The sequence below is a fragment of the Sciurus carolinensis genome, chromosome 11, assembly GCF_902686445.1.
Source record: "Sciurus carolinensis chromosome 11, mSciCar1.2, whole genome shotgun sequence".
In the NCBI taxonomy this organism is placed as follows: domain Eukaryota; kingdom Metazoa; phylum Chordata; class Mammalia; order Rodentia; family Sciuridae; genus Sciurus; species Sciurus carolinensis.
The window spans coordinates 106,135,994-106,157,937 of record NC_062223.1 but is presented as its reverse complement, the minus strand read 5'-3'; the positions used below and the strand labels follow the sequence as shown (position 1 = coordinate 106,157,937).

Below are 21,944 nucleotides of genomic sequence, written 5' to 3'. Positions count from 1 at the left end.
AGACAAGTGCAGATGTTCTTCTAATGCCTCTGTGTTTGTGCTTAAAAAGGTGCAGAAAACATGAAGCATATTAAGTGTCATAATGGGGCACAATCAAGATAAGATGACAGTTTAATTCAATGTCATCTTCACATGGCCTGATTCTTTTTGCAGTTGATTATAACTGCAACTTTTTTTTGAAGTGCTGAGTATAGGTCACTTCCTGAGGCAGCTTAGTGGGGCTAATAGGCATGCCATTACTGTTCCTAGGAGAAGACATTTTTGGCAGGTACACAAATACCTTTCACATTCCGTTTCCTCCACCCATCAGACAAATCATTTATTTAAACCAGGTCATCACATAAAAGAAAGGAAGGAGGCGAATAAGGTAGGAAATGAATGACAATTTTATAAGAAAACACAAATTTATGCATTCTTGAAAGTGTGCTATACAGGGAAAAGATTTTTTGGTCCCATTAGGGTTCAGAGTACTCTGCAGCAATAAACACCTATGCTTACAAAATTCTTCCAATTTTAAAAGTGAAGTTGTGTGGGGGAGAAAGGAAACAAGGCATGGCGCTTGCCCTGCTTGCATGGAAACACTCTGAACTTGGAGATGAGTTCCTCAGTCCTACACTTCTGATCAATGTATTCTCTAGGCTACCTCACCACTCTTTAGAATTTGAGCCATGTTTTTAAACCTTATAAAGGTTATAAATAAATATCATTGGACTTGATGTTAAAGAGTTTTACAAATGAATTATTTGTGAGAAATTTTCAGGGAATCAATGTGACATTTCTTTTTCTCTTTATCACTCAAGGCAAAATGGTAAGCCTGCAAGAATGTTCTTTATTTAAATGACAATCAACCATCACTTTTCAGTAAAATGCAAGTGATAGCAAAAACTTGCATTCTACTTTGATATATATGCAGTATGGTTTCTAGGCAAAGCCAGTAAGTTTTACCTACTTACTTTTCTGTAGAAGCAGTTTCAAACTGATAGACTTTCAGCAAGGTACTGAAATTATGCTAAAATGCATTAGGGTAGCATGTTTCCATTAAGTGTTAGTAATGGGGACATGATTACTAAGTTAAAAGAAAGGTTTGCTCAATCTTATCCATAGACTATTGTTACTAAACCTACCATCATGACAATTACTTGAGTTTTAGAAAAATCTACAAATACTTTTCAATTAATTTTTAAGTTATATCAACTAGCAATGCTTCAAAACATTGAAAACCATGTTGTTCACTGGTTTCTTTAAAAATAAGATGCCCAAGGAGGGGTTTGACTGAGTTTTTGAGTGATTTGTTCTTGATTTAAATTTATGTAAACATTTATAATATATTAGGATATCATAATCAAATCTTTTTTGCAAGGGCATCTTACTGAAATTCAAGTACATGAGTCTTAAAGCTGACTTAAAGAGTAGTTCATTTTATTGTTTTTATTTTCCAATCTGAGTGACAATATTTAAAATATATTAATATATATGAAATGAAATGTAATCTATCAAATATTACATATAATAATGAATAATAAGCTATCATTACTTTTACTCAAAGATAATGAAATGTGTCTTCCAAACTATTAAATATTATTAAATATTCTAGTCTTTAAACAATGATATTAAATATAAAATGTGTTCTGTACGATCTAGTTCAATATTTGTGAAAGTTTCATTCTGGCTAACTTTTTTTGATTCTAAAGTCACAAGACTCTTCTTAGTGATTAGACAATATCAAATATATCTCTGGATTAAGTAGAACCAGAATAAAAAGAGGATGCACTGATCAAAAAATTGAACCACATAATGGGCCAAATATCTATAAACAGCAACAACAATAAAACATAGCTATACTGATAGAAAGCTCAAGGAATCGTATCTATACATGTAAAACAATTGTATCAGTTTGAAAAATGTTATCTGCAAGCAGAGAAATCTGCACAAAATAAAATCATACAATGTCTTACAAAGGGATGCAGAACTTAATATGATCTTGCTATTAATATCTTGCAAGAAATATACATTACTTTGAAAACCATTGTTACAGAATTTATTATAGAATAATGCAACTCCTAGAAGTTGTATAATCTGTAAACAAGGTTTTGGGATTCAAATGCAGCAAGTTAAATGTATTCTTTGAAAGTAGAGCTTGCTTTCATTTTTAGGCTCTTAGTACAAAAATATATATAAATTCAGTCTTTTTCAATCCAGTATTATCACAGCATTACCAACATTGGAATGTTTTGAATAAATTATGCTATAAAGTTGCTTTAGTTACCTTTCTTCTTTTTTTGGTGGTTCTGGGGATTGAACCCAGGGCCTTATATTTGCAAGGCAGGCATTCTACCAACTGAGCTACATCCTCAGCCCCTTTAGTTACCTTTCCACTGATATTTCTTAGGGTTCCTCCTGTAATGTGAATAAATCAATTTGGTTTTGCAAATTAATTATAAAATTCAAGAATTATTGGCAGTAAACAGTTGTTACCATTGTGTGTGCAAACTCTATATAAACTAACTCCATAATGTGATTGTTAAGGAAATGCCTGAAATTCAAAATGGTGAGCATGTCATTGTTGGTTTTTATTTTTATATTTTTCTTAACTTACTCTGAAGAATTCTTTTGTTGACCCTGAATCCAGTGTTCCGTAGGCAATTTCTGTTTGTTTGGCCAGGTCTTCTGCACTTTCTATTGGGGAGACCATTCGCTCAACGGTCAGAAAAGCAGCCAGGTTAGCAGTATAAGATGATATAATGATGAGTGTAAAGAACCACCAAACGCCTCCAACGATTCGACCTGAGAGGGATCTAAACATGGATAAGGTAATGCACATTTTCCTTTCTCTAACCAACGTAGAAGAAACATCCTCAAGTCTCCAAGTGTATTTACAAATAACAATTGCAAATATCATTTTATTTTGATAGTCTACTCAAGAAAGATTCCAGTGTTTCTATATAATCTGATATTTTAAATCTTAATATATAAGTGCCACTGGAAATATGGAAAAATATTCTATTTTTTGTTTAATTAACAGAAAATTGAAATTAATGGAGTTCCTTCAAATAAAGAAGAAGAATACATGCATAAATTCATTAATACCCTCTGTCCCTTAAATTTCATCATCTCTGAAATTAGGATGTGGCCTAGGATTGATTAAGTAAAATATAGTGTCATGGTTTAGTTGGTAGTGTTGTTACTATCTTAGTGGCACATAAAATAGCAATACATTTGGACAACGATGGGATCTTAGATTTGATAAAGCCATAGATACAGAGGGACAGACCTTGTGTTTATCTGCCATCAGAGCCTGGTAAGGACAGATGGAACACAAACCAAAGTGAGGCTAGACCAGAGAGAGCATAGAATTGGCCTCAAAATGATCATAGTTGAGGATAGCTTTTCATTTGGCATTCCATTTCTCAGCTAAGTGGTGAATAAGCCATATCCTAAAATACCTTTCCATAGATAAACACAAACTCATGTTTTTAAACATGTTTTACAAATGTGAAGGACCATTTCATATTTTCCATGGCACTGGAAACTTTAAAGTGCTTCCTTATTACTGGTGATTATAAAAATGTTGCTGGCTACCAATGGCGTATTCTTGTCATCCCAGCAACTGGGAGGCTGAGGCATGAGGATTGTAAGTTTGAAGCCATCCTGAGCAACTGAGAGACCCTGTCTCAAAATAAAAAATAAAAAGGACTGGGGGATGTAACTCAATAGTAAAATGCCTTTGGGTTGACTCCCCAGTATAAAAAAGAAAGAAAGAAAGAAAAGAAAAGAAAAGAAAGATAGAAAGAAAAGTCACCTATTGGGTTTAACATAATATTTGCTTTATGTTGGTTTTTAAAAACCATATTACTTGATTTGCTTTGATTCTTTCTCTTTTAATTAATTGAAAGTTACTAATATAGATTTCTATGTTACTGGAATTTAAGCACATTTATAGTTTTCTTGGTCTTGGAATACAAATTACATTGTGGTCAAAATGCCTCTTTTTGAGAAAACATTATGTAAATGTATTTCCCTTCTTTCTCTCTCTCTCTTCTCTCTCTTTCTCTCTTTCTCTCTCTCTGTATGTGTGTGATGCTAGTAAACAGTCAATTAAACTCAACAAGCTTTGTTTTTGGTGAACATAGTAACTGAGAAATGTCTTAATGCTAGACAAAGGCCCAGTGCCTACATGTTTGACTTTTTCCCTACTGCTGAGCTTATTTATGTGTTATTATGTAAAACGATCTCTTGTACAAACTATATTGACTCAAGTTTTAGTGAACTCCATGGAAGAAATTTCCATTAAGTTACTGGGGTTGAATATCAAGTGCAACATTAACTTTTTGATGATGAGCAATATAGTGTCATTTGTTTTGAAAAGGGTACACAATGAAAAGGAGTCTAGTCTACAATTTAGATTTCAGTTTCCCTCTATCAAAAGACTAGTGAAGTAGTGACACAAAATGATTTTCAAGAGTTTCTACAGGTTGCATAGTTACTTTTCTATTGGTAAACTTAATCTTCATGATGTATCCATGCTTGTGCTAGCCTGAGAGAAATTGATTATGAATATATTTATATTAATTTGGGAATTAAATTTTTTTTCTGTGTTCAAATAGCACTCTACCTCCAGGAAAAGAACTCAGAGAGATACTCTGTACATTTGGAATTACTTGGAAATTAATGGAGAATGTGAGTTTTGAAACTAACCTGGGTGAGATGTCACATCCTTGCTGCATGAAAGCACCCAGGGAAAACCAGAGGCTGTTAAAGATGCCAAACTCATTGGGAGGCTGGTCGCTGGGTCCTTCTTTTCCATCCTCTGGCTCTTCCGTGTGCCACTCATATGGACTAAATCTACTAACTAGGAACAAGACCACGCTGACACCAATGTAGGCAAAGACTATGCACATCCAAATCTCATAGGCCAGAGGATCCAAGAAGGAAAACACTCCTGGTTTAGATTTTTGAGGCTTTTTGATCATGATAGATATACCCAAACTCATGAAGGGCTTAGAGAAGTCAATGACCTCCTCTCGTACCAAAGTGATTGTCAGAGGGGCAATAGCAATCTCTGCTTTCTATAAGAGAAAAGACACATGGAAACATACAGGTTAATGAATTTCATAAAGCAATCAGCTCTGGGGTGGTTCATTCAAAGGAACCAGTCATGCATATACTCTAATTTATTTTTTAACATCAACAACAAATGATCCTAGTTATAGAAACAAACATCAATAGTAATTTGTTTCCATAAGATACTACTTAAATTGCATGAAACATTTTAATTGGTGCTGGCAGTTAGATAAAAGGATGAGAAACAGAAAGAGTAAATAAGCAAAAGTAACTTGAACTCCAGTTACTGCTATTAGTCTTTAAGGATCTGGGACAGTGCAGCATTAGAGAAGTAATAGTCTTTCCATATGGTTGGATTTCAGAATTTCTTGGCCAGGAATGTGCTAATGTTGCTGCCTTTTCTGTTGTACTTGGAATGTTGCCACTGATTCATTCCTTGGCCATCCCTTAAGCTTTTGAATTGCAAATTTCAAACAGCCTTTTCTTATTTCTTACCAACTCTGAGAAAACCAATCATAAAGTCTGTGTTTGTATGATAAAAAGAAAACCCATTGTTTGACAATATTTTCCAATTAAGAGCATGCACAAAAATCTGGAAATTGGCATTTATTTCTTGCTATTCACATACTTGATTTTCTACTTCCAATTAAAAAATGATTTTGGAACACAGCTTCAATTCTCAGATATTATGATCATAAGACACCAACCTCCTTTTCAGAGTTCTGTGATTTTGAACAAATTTTGAGCCTGTTTCTGTGTCTCTAAAATGAGGACACTTTTTTTTTTTTGCCTGTTTACCTCTTTGGTTTATTGTATTATATATTAAAGCCATTAATAATAGTGAGGATTTATTAAAGGATTCTGTATCTGATGCTCATTTAAATGTTTTAAACTGCTCCTTTAGTCTTCCCAACAATCTTGTGTTTATTGTTGTTGTGTAGATGATGGGACTGAAACTCAGACTGAGGGGTTTACACATCATGGCAGCTCTGGGACACAAGTCACCTCTAAAATAAATAAAATTATCAAATAAAATTGAATCATGCCCCCTCTAAAATCAAATGATGTAAAATGTGGTGTAAAAACTGAGTTGTCATATGATCTAGCAGAAAAGCAATTTTGATTATTTATTTTAAAAGAAAAACATCTGACATCAAAACAGAGTCAGAAACATAGCCAGACACAAACTCTTACTTAGAGACTGACACTCTTACATTCACTCTTGTACACTGCAGGCTCCTGGTTTGATGCGTCGGCCTCAGTTCCGTACGAAGGCCAGTGGAGCGTGAGGCTGGGGAAGGAATCTGTAGTGATGCTCTCTGCTGGGAGATTGGGAACTGGCCATATATACCTTCATGTGGGATTGAACTTCAATTTCATCATAAATGCCCACATATGCAAGAGCCAGAACATTAAGGGGAGCTATCATTTTTCTATAGTACAATTTGTATTACTTACAAATTAAGAAAATTAAGAAAATTTGTATTTTCTTAAACAAGTGACTTATGAATAGCTATAAAAATTAGTACATAAAAACAGATAGAATATTTAAAAATTATCTTATATCACCTACTCTTCTTTATTCTTACAATGTACCTTGCTAGACTTTGCTCTACAAATTTTTTCTTTCTAAAAATAGTTACTACTATAGAACATTATGTTTTATAATTCCTTTTCTCAAAAGAATATGACTTACACTTTTCCACTTCAGAACCCAAATTAAAAATAAGTTTTAATGCTTGCAATTATTTTATTTAGTAAAAATATAAAATTTTATTCAGACACTTATTTTGTGGAATTTATTTATTTTTTACTTTTATAAAATTCAAAACGGTGGCTGCAGATATGTTCAAAGACAAGTCCTCACTCATATCTTAATTTAAAAATAAATTTCTAGGGTTTGAGATGTAACACAGTAGTAAAATACGTAAGTGCTAAGCCCTGAGTTCAATCCCCAGTACTGCAAAACCTAAAAGCAAACAAATGAACAAAAAAAACCAATCCAGTTTCTAGATAGGAAATTGTTGGTCCAAACAGCAATGACCTTTTTAATGCTTATGATATATTTTATACTTTTCTCCAGAAAGACAATGCAGATTTCCACTGTTATCAGCACTATGTGAAAAGCACATATGGCCTTGAACACTGGACATCTCTTGTTTATCTTTATTAATCTTCATCTATTTTCTTTATGAAAATTAAGTTTCATTGTACTGATTTGAATTTTTTTTTATAATAAATAGCTACTTTCACCTCTTTTATGTATTAACTATCAAAACCTGACTCAATGTTTTCCATATAGGGTATTGATTTTTACTTCCCAATTTGGGAGTGGTTTTAGTTTTAGTATTTCTGGTACTAGGGATTGAACCCAGGGATGCTTAACCACCAAGACACAGCACCAGCCCTTTTTATTTTTTATTTTGAGACAGGGTATTGCTAAGTTGCTGAGAAAAAAAGCCATCCTCCTGCCTCAGCCTCTCAAGTTGCTGGGATTATGGGCATATGTGCACCACCACACCTGGCTGTCAGTGGTTTTAAGTTGATAAAATGTAAACTTTTATTTTCCATATACGTTACAAATATTTTTCCTATATGTTGTTTTGTTTCCACAACTTAGTGCATGGTGTTTTGCATAATACGTAGGTTTTAAATTTGTTGTAGCTACATAAAGTCATTTTTTTGATTCGCAACCTTTGTTTCATGCTATAGAAAAATCCTTCTTATATCAATATTATCTATCTCTTTCTAGTATCTATATTAAGTCTATAATTTATTTTGGTATATTCCACGATGAAGTGTTACAGAATTATTAATTTTCCAATTGGTTGTTCTGCTGCCCCAAAAGGAATGAATGAATAATATTTGTATCCATTCACTGACATGAAATGTCACCTTTAACATACATTGTTCTGTGGATCATCTTTTGAAATGTTTTCATTTACTCATTACCACTAACGGCAAAAGAAACCTTAAAAACAAAAGACGTGTGAATAGAAATGAAGGTGTCATCATAGAAAAATAGTTGCAATCAAAGGTGAACATTGGGTGAAGGTGGTGACAACGAAGTCCAATGAAGGACATTTTTTGAAGCCTGAGATTTATGAGAGTTTTGAAAGAGACCAGTTAACAGGATATAAATGGACTTTCTCAACATTGGGGATGTTGTGTCTGCCTTGACCTATGATCTCTCAGTGATGCCCAAAAGGTAGTGTGTACAAGGTCTCTTTCAGGATTTGGGTAAAATTTGTATTCAGCATCACTGGATGAGAGAGGGGTGAGGCTCATGAATCAACATTTTCATGCAGTAGGACAACAATTACATGTAACAGGTAACTATGATGCTAGTGGATCATAGGATGTGTTTTGAGAAATACTTCCTTGGATTAAATACACACACACACACACACACACACACACACACACACGCACACAAACACACATCCAGTATGGCAGGACCCAGGAGAGGGCCCTGGGGCAGCAGCACATCACAAGAAATCAAAGTGAACTAGATGTACAGGCAGGAGAGCAGAAAAGACCTAAAAATGTAAAAGAGGCTCTGAGCTCTTGGGTCCCTGTGTGTTGGGGTGTTGTGTCTCTGGTGTGTGTTCATAAGCAAGCTGTTCATACAGTTATAGCAGCAAAGTTGGGAAAGAGCAAGTAAAAAAAAAATTGGTTCAAAGTTTATCATTTGTCAGTCTAACAGACTTTGTCTAGAAGAAGAAAAAAGATTGAGTTTTACCTGGAACTCTAGAATGTGGGTAATCATGTTTGTGTTAGCAGTAAAAAAGAAAAAGGAAATCTGAGAAGCAAGGATGGATTTTGTAGACTCCAGAAAACAAAGTATAACACCTGTGGAAAGTTGAGACATGGGAAAAAAATTCCTTCTGGGACAAATGTGGACAATTCTAGTGGCAGAGATTGGGGTCCTCAAACACAGACTGGCTGAAAAAATAGTATAACATTGTTAATAACTACTATGGTAGTTTTTATCTGTCTGAGAACTGCATGACTTTGGAACTTTTTGTTACCGTGATATGTATTACCAACGCATTTTTTGTTATTAATTATGCTATTGTCTTCATATCATTTGTTTTCATTATTTCAACAATTTCCCCAAAATAAAATGTGGTTTGAACACTTGACAAGAGGTGGTCCTGTGAGGATGTTCAGTGACTGGGAGACATTAGAGGATAGATCTGTTACAAATACCCCAGAAATAACTCAGTTAGCTAGTGGATCCACAATTAATTAGTAATCCAAGTATAATTTTTTTGAGATAACTCAATAGTGTTTTCTGAAGCAACTGATTTACTGTTCATGTTGAACATCCCTAATCTGAAAATCTGTAGTCTGAAATGCTCTAAAATCCAAAATTTTTGATCGCCAACATGATGCCACATCTGACCTCCTATAATGGGTTATAGTCAACATGTGTTTTCATATATAGAAATTTTGTTTCATGCACAACATCATTTTAAAATATTTCATGAAATTGCCTTCAAGTTATGTGTGTAAGGTTTATATGAAACATAAATTAATTTTGTGTTCAGACTTGGGTCCCAAGGTATCTCATTATGTGTATGTGAATATCCCTAAATCTGAAAGAAATCCAAATTCTATAAGCCTTCTGTTCACAAGTAATTTGGATAAAAGATAGCAAGTTGTAGTTCTGGCAACTTGGCTAGGTTCCATGTCTAAAAATTGCTTACTGTATCAAAAGTTTAAAATATTAACCAGTGAATATATATGTTAGGGACACATTTTTCCTGGAACTTAAAACTCAATATGAAGCTGTCAAGGAATCCTGTGGTAAAATGTGTCTAGCTTTTTGTAAACTGCATTCTCCCCCCTCATCTAGGGTCACCTAAGCAGTCAGCAGTTCTTTTCTCATGGATATGAAACTGATTGCTTTATAATGTCAAACAATTTCCTCTTTCTGCTGAGGTTGTAGCTACTGTACTATGCTGTGCAGAAAATGGTCATTGCTTCATGGTCTGAAAGGCAGGATGCAGAATCATGAAACTATTGAATTGCAGTTCTGGCTGGAAAAGTGAGTCCCTCTGTAGGCTTCAGTAATGTCTTTCAATCTTTACTCTTTCCTGGGGAAGGATGACGGTCCATGTAATCCTTCATTTCAAAGAGGTCTTATGAGGATTAATCAAACAGAGTATTCTTTGAAAATGAAATCTGTGAAAAATGAATTGGCTTTTGTAAAATTTCAGAATATATTTCAAGTGTATGTTACTTTTATTGGTTACTGGATGAATAGAGCTTACTGTGAGCTACGGTATTGGTCGGATTCCGGACTTTTGAAATATCATAGCACCACTAGCATTTGATAACTGACATTTTGATTTGACACTGCAGTGGTAGCCAAAGAGAATGATCCTGATCTTGTCCGTTCAGGCACGCATGTCAGCGCTGTTTGCCCTCAGCTATCAATATGTACACTAGATGTCTGACACACTCCGGGGAAGGGCATGGTGTGCTTTGTGAAGTTCACTTCAGGAAAAATTCTAGCTTTTGTGTTTTGCTCTGTATGCTAGTGTGAAAAGGAGATGTCATTATATAAAGTTTAAATATACTGTGTTTCTGCAAAATTATAAGAATCTTTCATTATTGATGAATATTTTATAGGGGCTAAGCAGTGTAGTGATTTCTTCATCGATTACTTTAAAGCTACTTATGAGTAATTACAAACAACAGGGATACAAATAACTAGCTAAAATAATGACCAACTTTATACCACTGAAGGAAGTCTGCTCCTGTAATTATCATATGACAGACTTTGAATGGACTTGCTTTGCAGGTCTGTTTCCCTAGTGTAGCAGTCTCAAGCTTAAGGATATCCTCATGACAGATTCTGAAGTAGATCCCTTTTTTTTTATTTTGAAAAATTTCCCTCTTTTCTGATTTTGAAGCCATCAAATATGAGTTTCATTATTTGGAAATCACATTTTTAGTGAAAAGGGGAAATACTTGAATACCATTATACCTCTTGGAACATCACTGGAAACTTATAAAACATTAATAGACATTTAAAAATTGATACATGCCCAGGTGAAAAGTAATTTCAGGCTCCTGTAAGTAAATTCTTCAATAAGTTGATTTGCTTACCCCATAAACAAGTTCTCCTACCATCCCATTCCAGATTTTTGTGTCTGCATCCCTTGCTCCATATTTTCCATCAGGGACAATGGCAATTTTATACTTGATACCAATATGTTTTGCGATTTCAGATGCCAAATCTACACAGTATCCTTCGTACTTGTCATTTCCTTCAAACATTTCGTGATTTTTCTTGTACATAACATAGGGGGATTCCTATAATGAGAGAAGTAAAACTGTAAAGGAGAAATTACAAAACATTTGAAAACCTTTATGTAACTTGCCAATTTCAGAATTTGACAAAAACGGTATATCTAGCATTGGTACACACGTAATTTTGTGTGGTTAGAAATTAATAATAAAACGGATGAATTTATAAATATGCTTAGAAGTATATTAAACTGCTTTACATTGGGTACTAAAAGTAAATCTTTAAAATAGTTTTTCACAGAATGATTATTGCATATCCAGTACTGTGACTATAACAGAAAAAAATATCCATTATTAATTCTCTATAAAGAAACTCAAGTTATCTTCTTTGGCAATGAAATTATATTCTCAAAATATCACATGAGACTATTGAGTACTCAGCTTCATATAATAAAAGACTTGTTCAAGGTCATGTGTCTTAATATTCTGCACCTTTTAAAGCTGTATTCAGCCGTGACCTCCTTTAGGAAAAGGGCCATATCATTTGTCTTTGATTTCTAACAAGCAAGATAACCTTTCTTAGAGCAGGCATTTATTATACACTAAGAAGAAAAAAAATTAATAGTTAAAAAATCTTATATAATTAATTATTTGCATTAAATTTGCTTTCCTAAAGTCCAGCATTTTGGCTTTAAACAGGGTGTGTTCCATGCAGTTTAAGTCTATTATGAAATATGTCCCTATTGAAAGCTAGTAATTTTTCTCCAGTTGTGAAGAGCACACACTTCAAATGATATTCCCATTCAGTTTTCTGAGTGAGTCAGAAAATAGGAGCATCCTTACAGTGTGGAAGTTTAGCAGTGGCTGATAATTACTGACTAGTGTTCAGTTAAAACACATACTCCTAAACTGAAGCATTTAAAGGCCTTAACTAAAGAGACCTGTTAACAAAAAGGAATTTTGTTTTGCAAATGTCACCTAAAACCTGGTGAACATGCAATAGAGGGAGAACTGCTGGTCACACCTCAGTCTTTTCAGTTACTTGCAGACAAGGACTGATCACTTTTGGCCACAGAATTATTGATTTAATGCATTTATGTTTTATAAAATTATATTGTAACTAAGTATCTTTCCTAAGAATTTTTCCTTTTCCCTAGAAAATTCACAGTGGAGGAAGCTAAGCTCTGGATAAGAAGGCAATGTATTTTACATAACAAATAGTAGTCCTACACTAATTCTGAATTTGTTTATAAGTACTTTGCAAGTGTAGAACCCCATTTTAAAAACAACAAAATGTGTGAATTACATTTTCTCATAGAGATATCCTAAATAATTCTACAGTGGGAAATTGTTCAAGTTTGGTTTTCATACTATTTTAGTAAATTCTGTCCTTGATTGGCATGACCAAGTTTGGTTTTCTGCTATTTTATTAAACACTGTCCTTGATTGGCATGACCCAGAGGTCTCCTAATTCTTTGAATTTAATGAATATTCTAACACTGGAATTGGGTAAAGAAAATTTTTCCACCTATATAATTAAGGCACTCTCTCTTTTTTAAAATGAAAATTATTTATTAGCTTACAAAAAATATTCTGAAATTTAAAGTTTTTTAAATGATAAATGTAAAGATTGGTAAATTGCTACAAAGCATTATTAATTTCTAAAATGTGGTATAAAATCTTAATTATTATGAGCTTACTCTTTTGTTTTCTCTTTTTATAATAACCTAATTACTATATGAAAGATTATGTAGAAAAAAGCAAGAGCACATATTTGTGAAATGTTTTACATTCTAATGAAAAGGACTAACAACTAGCATTAATAAGTATAACAAGCTTAAGATTTGTTCAAAAGGTGGATAGGCAAGTCTTTCTCCTAATACTAAGGTTGAAAATAAATTTTAAAGTTTCTGGAGTATTCGAATACATGAATTTCATCCCTCAAGTATATATATATATATACACAAGTATATACACAAGTATAGTTTATGTAAAGAAGTTTTTCTGACTAGCAAATAATCTACTTTGCTAAAATATCTTTTCATTACACAGTGAAAAATTTGCTTAATTAAAAACTGAATATTTATTATTTAATCAGACATTTATTAAACACCCACTATAAGCTAGGCAGTTTGCTGGGGCTTAGGAACATAAAAACAAATAAAATAAAATAATAAAATAGTCCCTTCTTGTGATCAAATTACTCTAAATTCTTTGTAATAAGGGTAAAGGAGTGTAAGTGGGTAGGGAACAATAATGAAATTTAGTAATAAAAGTAATAATAGTTCTTGCTTATATAGTGCTTACCCTGTATCAGGTATGATCAGGTTAATTATGCCCTTTCATCTACTTTTCACATTGACATTTTTAAGTAGACAGTTCCCATTTTGCAGATGGAAAAATTAAGACTGAGGGAAGTTAAGCATTGTTCAATTTCATGGAACTAACAAGTAACCAATGTGGGAGTTAGGCATACATTTTGAAATATCTGGAAAATTTTAAAGTTATTATCATACCATTAAAACCTGTGCAACTAAGACTTCATATAATTTAACGAGAGAGGGAACAAGATTAAAGAGAAGTATTTCTGTATCTTTAGCTAATGAAGATGTTTATTTTATATTATCTTTTGAGAAAACTATGTAGATAAAATTTTTCATTTCTCCTCATGGTGTCTGGCACATGGAAGGCACTCAATAGATATGTAAATTTTCTAGTCTGTGGGTGCTTCCTAAATAAGAATTTCATTGTGAAGTAATGTAGAACTTCTGATTTAGGGCTTCAAAAGGAAGGTAAATACTGACAGGGCTAGGTTATCCCTCTTGAATCAGGCATAGGTACATATCAGTGAAATACTTAGTATCTTCTTTCATTTGTTTTGTAAAATTTAATTATTTATTTATTTTTTAATTTTTTACAGACTACATTTTGATTTTTTTTAATTGTTCTTTTGGACTGCAGATCTGTTTTCCTGTCAGGCACACCAACCAAGGCTAGAAAAACCTTCAGCTACTGAAAATGTTGATTACTAATTTAGATAGACTTTTTGCACAACTAGGGCTGTAAATAATGACTGAGATTCAGGATGAACAATGTAAACAACATAAAAAAAAAAAAAAAAAAAAAAAAAAAACAAGATGACCACTCTCCAGGAGTTGGGAAGAACCAAGAGAGAAAAGCTAGGTTTTTTTTGCACAAAGTCCACCATGCTGCTCAGTCCTACCCAGTTTCTTTGAGTATGCCTCATTTTGCTTTTCCTGCATGGAAAAATCTATATGAGAAGCAAGTAAATCCTCAACACTCCCAACCTTATTTGTCCCATCCCTAACCTGACAAGTTGTCTGCATGTATCTTTTCAAACAGTGCACACTGGGGAAATTTAATACAACATTTTAGGGTTACGACGGTGAACAAAATGTCAAATCTTTTCAATATAATAAAAAAAAAAAATTCTAGAAAATCATTGAGGGGACTTTGTGAGATATCTCTGCAAATCATTCTTATTGAGTTCCAAGTGTTCAATTCTGAATAACAGTGGAAGGATCAGGATTGAAATATAACCTCTTCCTTCCTAAGATTGTAAGCTTCCTTCTTTATTATCAAGTACTGTGCTCTATGGAACAATAATTTCTTAGAAGTTATTTTATATGAATTACTTGTTAGTGATCATCAGTTTATTAAAACAATTTCCATAAAGGATGGTGGTCTATATCTGCTTGTTTATTTCAGGAAAGAAATCACTCTTGATCTAAAGCTGGTACATTAGGACATGCTTTATGTAAACGAATTGCAATGGTTTTCAATCAATAAAGTATAATATTCTACCAAGGACTTTTTTGTATTATTTGTATTTAGCAAAAGCTAAATGATTGACATGAGATACTTATTAAAAAGACTTCAAGATTTTATAAATACAAATATAATCATTACAGTTACTATTAAAACAATTAAAACAATAAAATCAGCATTAGTGTTTTAATATAAAATTTGCTTTTCTCTAAAAAAACTTGATATAGATACTTAATGCTACAGATACATTTCTTAAAAGTGAAATTAAGATGCTATTATTCAATTCAGAAAATGAGTAATTTAAAGATTGCATAATTTTGTTTATCCAAAATAATTTATTTAAAAACCAATTGAGTTATAAGTCTTTTGGAGGGAGGTATATATATGGAAGGGGGAGTCAAGATTTGCTGGAAGAAAAGAAATTTGTTAAAATTTTTGTTGCATATATATATTTTATAAATATATATAAATATTATTATATAAGTGCATATTAGTATAATGCAGTTGTAGGTATATGTAGCAAATCTATAAAATTTTCCATAGAGATGATAAAATATCAAAATCTCATAAAAATATTAGAAGTAACCTTTGGAAAGATCAAGTGTGATAAGTAATATTGCTTTTAGGTTTGTAATATAATTCTGAAGAAGTATTAAATAAATTTGGTTTTATGGAAAGTTGTCCTAAAGGAGGCTATTTTCATAGGATGATAAGAAATATTTCCTAGCTGAGTAAGGCATTATAAGCATAATTTAACTTTAGTAGTAAAGCTTTGAGGGAAAGGGGGCTTGTCTGAAATACCACTGATATGTTTCTCCTTATCTAGCAAGTTCAAGAGCTAAGGGAAGTAGTGAGATTACAGAGGAAAACATTGCTGCTTTCCCCTCAGAGTCTACTGTGAATTGCTTTTTCCTCAATTTTTGTATTTATCCTGACATGGCACAGATTTGGATTTGGCCTCCTTAAGTTGTTATAAAAATGATTACTTTGAATGCACAAAGTTAAATCAGTATGATCATCAGTTCAAGAATATAAGAGATTTTATAAAACTTTTAGTCAATGAGAATTAAAGATAAATTATGATAATATCAATTTTATTTTCTATTTAGATTTAGCTATACTATATTCAGTATGGTTATATTCAAGTAAAATAAATTCATCATTAAATGAAGTCACAGTACAGATATATAACACTATTGTAAGAAAAATAAAATTTCAGCAATATAAAAAGGTAACACCACATTTTGTTTATGAATGAGAGCTATTATAATCATGAATTATGTTTCTTATCTACCTTTTCTTACTAGGATATAAATTCCACTGAGTGCAAGATTTTTGTCTGTTTTATTCTCTGACGTTTCCCCAGGGTCTGTAACTGTGCCTAGCACACAGCAGACGCTCAATAAATATTTGTAAATGAATAACTGAATTTCTCAATCAATTTTATTTAACAATAGCATATATCATTACAGTGTATCAACATATAAATAACAGCATACATGAAGAAAAGACAAATGTGAAAACAGAAATACCATATCAATTTTGATCAAAATGGATGACCAGTGCTCATTCTCAGACTTCTGTATCTAGATACCTGTGTTGTACATATTACAAAGACCAACCAACCCATCCGTTTTGAGTATTTTCAGTTGAACTTGGGGAATTATTACATGCAGTTATAAACATTCATCTCCATAGAATATTTCTTTCAAAATGAATGAGGTGGTAGAGTTTTCATAAGTACTGGGCTACCATTTTCAACAAAAGCAAATAAAAAGTACAGTTCTAGGGAAAGGATTCTAGTATGCCTTTTTGAATTACTGAAAGATTATTCAGTTGCAAATACCAGGAGTATTATTTATATGAAGATTACAATTTATACACAAAGATAGATACTAGTATTACACCATTTGATAGCAAAAATAATGAGGGCATCACTGTCAAACCACAGATAATTTTACAGAATATTCTTCATATATAGAGAGAAAACAATTGGATTTTCAGTGATTCTTACTAAATTTTTGATAGCATGCTTCCTGAAAACTAGCCATGCTTGCAAAACTAATTCAGTATTTTGGTTTTAAGAAGTTTATATCCATCCCTTTTAATAACAGGAATGGAAAGGATATTCCCTACATTGTATCTATAACGCACAATAATACATTTCATTTCACACACACACACACAAAAAAAAACAGGCAAAATTTCCAAAAACCTTTAAAGAAAACAATTGCATATATTCAGAAAACAAGCATAGGAATTCAGAAATTTTTACTTTTAGAAAATCTACTCTTGGAAATAGGAATGATATAGTTCCATCATTTGTGTACAAGGATCTCATTTCACGATATGGGAACTGATATGTCAGATCACTAAGTAATTTCTTTTGTGACATATAGTTTCTTGAGAAAGATGAGGATTTATTCTTCTTTTCTTTTTCAGAAAAGTCACAATTTTTTTTTTTAATTGTTTTCTGGTAGTCCAGAGTTGGTCATCCAAGAAGAATCCCACATGAAAAATAAGCTTAAATTTATTACACAGGAGAACAAGACTCGAGCCTTAGTTAGGAATGGTCGAACAGCGTGGAACTCTTTTCTTTCTTGATCAATTTCTTAAAATAGGATTCTTCATCAGAGGCTGAAAAGAGGAGGACTGTACTGAAGTATGACTTTCCATTATTGTGTCTTTTTTTTTTTTTTTTTTTTTAGGAAAAGAAATATAAATATATATTGCTTTTCAAGTCCCATGCAAATATTACACAATTAAATTAGAAGGTTCACATGAACACTGCAGTTGGTTGGTTTGCATTCTAAAAGCATAAATTTCCAATCAGGGCTTGTCAGATTACATTAAATTGCTAACTGGTGATCCAACACAGATGTAACTAATGGAAACATGTTAAACCTTTTCTCTGGAATTTTCATGCTTTGACCTCAATGTCAGTTTTATATAACTAAAAAGCTAAAGCTAAAAATTAAAATTATGTGAGTCATACACTAAATTACATAAAATACTTCCATTTTATTAGAACCGGGCTTCCATAAATAATTAATAATATATTTTGCCTGAAGAGACAATAAGCTGAAGACATATAGCTTTAGATAGGAAAGGTCACCGATTTTTGATCTCCTTTGACTACCATTGACTCTAAAGGGCATGTTTAACTTTAGAAGAGAAAATTACATAACATATTCTATTATTTAAAAGATAATTTCATAAGAATCTCTTGGAAAGTGCAGCCCTAAAATTTAGAGTATTTTTCATTTCATGATGTGAGCAAATGAAGCAATCATATTTTCCTTAATTCCTAGAAGTCCAATAAATTATATGTGTATTTCTCACTGGTCAATGAGAAAAATAATCGGTGCAAAAAACTCTTTTCACATTAAGAATAAATGTAAAACAAAATCAATTTCTAAAGCATTCAGTTCTATAAAACACGCCCATTAAAATCTCTATATTCACATCTCCACTATTATAAACAGACAATACAAATCATTATCCAATGATTAAACTACCTGAAAAATTATAATTTTAAATACTATTAACTATTATTACATTGATGTTTTAAAAAAAAAAACATAGTGACAATAATAATATGGTGTTTACTCCCAGATATCTTTATGATTGGAGGTTGGTCTTTTTCATGTTCACTGTTTGGTGTTTTGGTCTCAGCACTTCATACATTTCCAACTAGATTTTGACAGTCTCAATTTTAACATCTGAGCACTTTTTCAAAAACAATCAATGCAACAAAAGGTAATACAAATAACAGTACAGAAGGTACTTAAAGCTCAGGGCAAACCTATTCAATAGATTTTGGTGGGTCAGAACACTCACATCATCACTAAGATTCAGCTTTTACCCTCCCTGTTCACCATAGTTGGGGAGTTAAAATTGCCTGTGGACAAAACGGAACACCGCAAAGCATACACCGAAACTTACCATGATGGTGGTCACAACTACTGTTCTGTTCTCAATGGCTGCTGTGTCATTGCCAAGAGTGGGGACATCTTGAATCAAGACTAATTTGTCCATATCATTCCAGTAACCAACCTGCCAAACAGAGACAATATTTGAAAACATACTTAAGAAGAGTTGGCTCTAGCTTTCCTTGGGATAGTGTGCTATAAATAACTATGCAACCCAAACAAATTTAAAATGCAAATGAAAAAGAGTGCTTGTGAGTTTTATTAATTGATGAGCCAGTTTTCTTGGTTTTGAAGATACTGCCTTATTAAATATTTACAACTTATATCATGGTGTAGACAAGACATTGGGAAGGGCTGTTCCAAAGGGACTATGAGTGAGATGGAACAGCATTTATGGTATGAACTTCTAGTGGTATGGACTGGTACAGCCTAAAATTGTTTATATGTTTTTTTTTTTTTTTTTTTTTGTGGTGTTGGGGATTGAACAGAGGGCCTGTGCTTATAAGGCAAGCACTTTACCAACTGAGCTATCTCTCTAGCCTGAATTATGTGTCTTTTTAATTAAAATTACAGGTTGTATAGTAAAGGGAACAGCCAGTCCTTTGAAGGATATTTTCAAGCAAAAGAAAATTTCATATTTATTAATTTGTATATTTATTTTTTTGGTACTGAGGATTGAACCTGGGGTGTTTTACCACTGAGCTACATCCCCGTCTGGCTATTTTTTTTTTTTTTTAATTTTGAAATAGGGTCTCAATAAGTTGTTGAGGGTCTTGCTAAGTTGCTGGGACTAGCCTTGAACTTGAGAACCTCTTGACTCAACCTCCCAATTACAGGTGTGTGCCACTATGCCCAGCAGAAACGTGTTCATTTCAAAAACAACATAGAAATGGACTTAGATTGTCTCATTACAATCTGACCACTAGATAGTATCATTTTTGAAATGCTAACTATATCATGGATGAATATTAATGAACAATGTTTGCACTTTCAAAGCTTATATTTTAGATTATTTTTATATCCTTTTTTTTTTTTTTTTTTTTTTTTTTTTTTTGTAGCCTGTTATGCTACACAGGCTTCCAAAATCAGTGTTCATTTAATACTTGCCAAACTTCCTTCTCGAATTTCCTGATGCTGTTGATAAAACTCATGTCTCCAGTAAAATATATGTATTTGCTCACTGGTCTGCATTCACCAGTTTGTTCAAATATGTTTGGGGAGTCTCTCTTGCCACCTCCAGTTGTCTTAACTGCCATGTTAGTATTCAGAAATATATTACAATAAGGTGAACATTAACATGTCAGCAAGAGGTGCTATATTATTTACAAGCATTCTATATGTAATTCAGTAGCAGAATGGATAAGGAGAAAGGACTTCCATTAACATGGTTAGCTATACTTTTTGGTTTGATCCAAAATTATGGTATATTTACAATTAGCAATTGTTTTCAGTTGTCCATGTGGGTCCATTTCTAGCTGACATTTATTTAGTAATTCTATGAAAATTTTAATTTAAAAACAAGTATGTCTTAGAGACTCTCCCTTTATTCAACTCCTGTGTGTACTTAAAAAAAAATGTCAGTTGCTTCCTGTTGATTCTCCTTCTCACTGGGAGAAAATGGGTTTACAGTTTAGCACTTCATTAACGTGCAGCCACCTGCAGATCTCAATTGTCCATTTTCAGGAAGGATGATTTTTCTTTATTAATGAGTCCCATCACTGAAAAAATATCATAAATCTGGGACACATTTTAGAGAGTACTCAATTATTGGCAAGACCTTAACATTTTTTACTTAACCTGTGTATTTACAAAATGATTCCCCAAAGATAAATGATTCAAAAGTGCTAGAAAATAAAAATAACAATAAAAATTTTGTCACCTTTCTTTTTATTTACATGCAATTCTAGTGAAAACGTCACATTGTGAGATATGCATCCAATTAATGGTAGCTTTCATGGGAACCATGAATTTATTGGAAAGTTAGATCATACAGGGGTAATTTCCTAAAGAAAGGAATTTGAAGTTTGGACTTAGACCTTCATAGGAGGTAGAGTTTCTCTCTAGTTAGTCTCAACATTTTACATTTCACTAAGAACTTTTCCCTTGCCTGGTCTCATTTAATCAGACAGGGAAATAGCTATTTTTGCTAGAGGAAGAAAATGGATTGAAAGTGGGTTTTGTAAAGCTAGAGCAAAAATATGAAAAGATTTAAATCACTAAATTGGTGTCAGATTAAATATTCACTAAACAGGGAAGCCAGAAAAATATCTTCTTTGGACTCTGAAAGGTGAGTTGTGTACAAGTATAATGAGAATGAAAAAGTGTGGGTGAAGTCCCTGCATTTGTGGGAGCTGATCCAAAGTTCAGGGATCTGTTAGCTGTGAGGAAGCCCCTGTTCCTCATGTGAGGAACCCCCATTCTTTGCAAAGGTGGTTACTTTTGAGAGCTACTTTGTCATCCTGAAAAACATGGCTTATTCTCACACCAACCCTAAAAGGAATCTTATTAGCACTGGCACTGATGTTTTATAGCAGTCAAGAGAGTGATCTCAGGAGCTACAGGAATTTTAGTTTCATCCTGGCTCTCCTTGCTTTTAACTGACTATCCCTGGGTAGGTTAGTTTCTCTGAGTCTTATGTTTTAGTAAAATGAGAAAAATATATCTTATTTTCATGTCATCATGAGGACTAAATGTAAAAACGCACATCAATTTCCCATGACAGTGCCAGGTATATAACCTGCTCTCAGTAAGTGAAAGTTTCACAATTAAGTCTGATCTTGGAACACTGGCTCTGGAGCCTGGGCTGTCACCCTAATGATAAGAAGATTCCACCATACCTGGGGCCTGGACTTCAGAAAGAGCTTTGTGGCCTCTGTTTAATGAGACTCTCAATCTGTTTTT

General features: G+C 32.8%; 1 protein-coding gene across 7 annotated transcripts in view; it reads right to left on the bottom strand.

Annotated features, from left to right (window-relative positions):
- Nucleotides 1-21,944, bottom strand: part of Gria4 (glutamate ionotropic receptor AMPA type subunit 4) — a 348,446-nt gene that overhangs the window by 44,139 nt on the left and 282,363 nt on the right. For 6 of the 7 annotated variants that reach the window (XM_047515811.1, XM_047515810.1, XM_047515815.1 and 3 more), the window contains exons 10-13: nucleotides 19,057-19,167; nucleotides 11,182-11,388; nucleotides 4,696-5,066; nucleotides 2,597-2,795 (exon numbers count right to left, since the gene is read on the bottom strand). In XM_047515811.1, the coding sequence (XP_047371767.1) occupies nucleotides 2,597-2,795; nucleotides 4,696-5,066; nucleotides 11,182-11,388; nucleotides 19,057-19,167 (888 nt within the window). Of the gene's footprint in view, nucleotides 1-2,596; nucleotides 2,796-4,695; nucleotides 5,067-11,181; nucleotides 11,389-16,359; nucleotides 17,749-19,056; nucleotides 19,168-21,944 lie in introns of those variants that run through there. The other variant, XM_047515817.1, reaches the window with a different exon arrangement.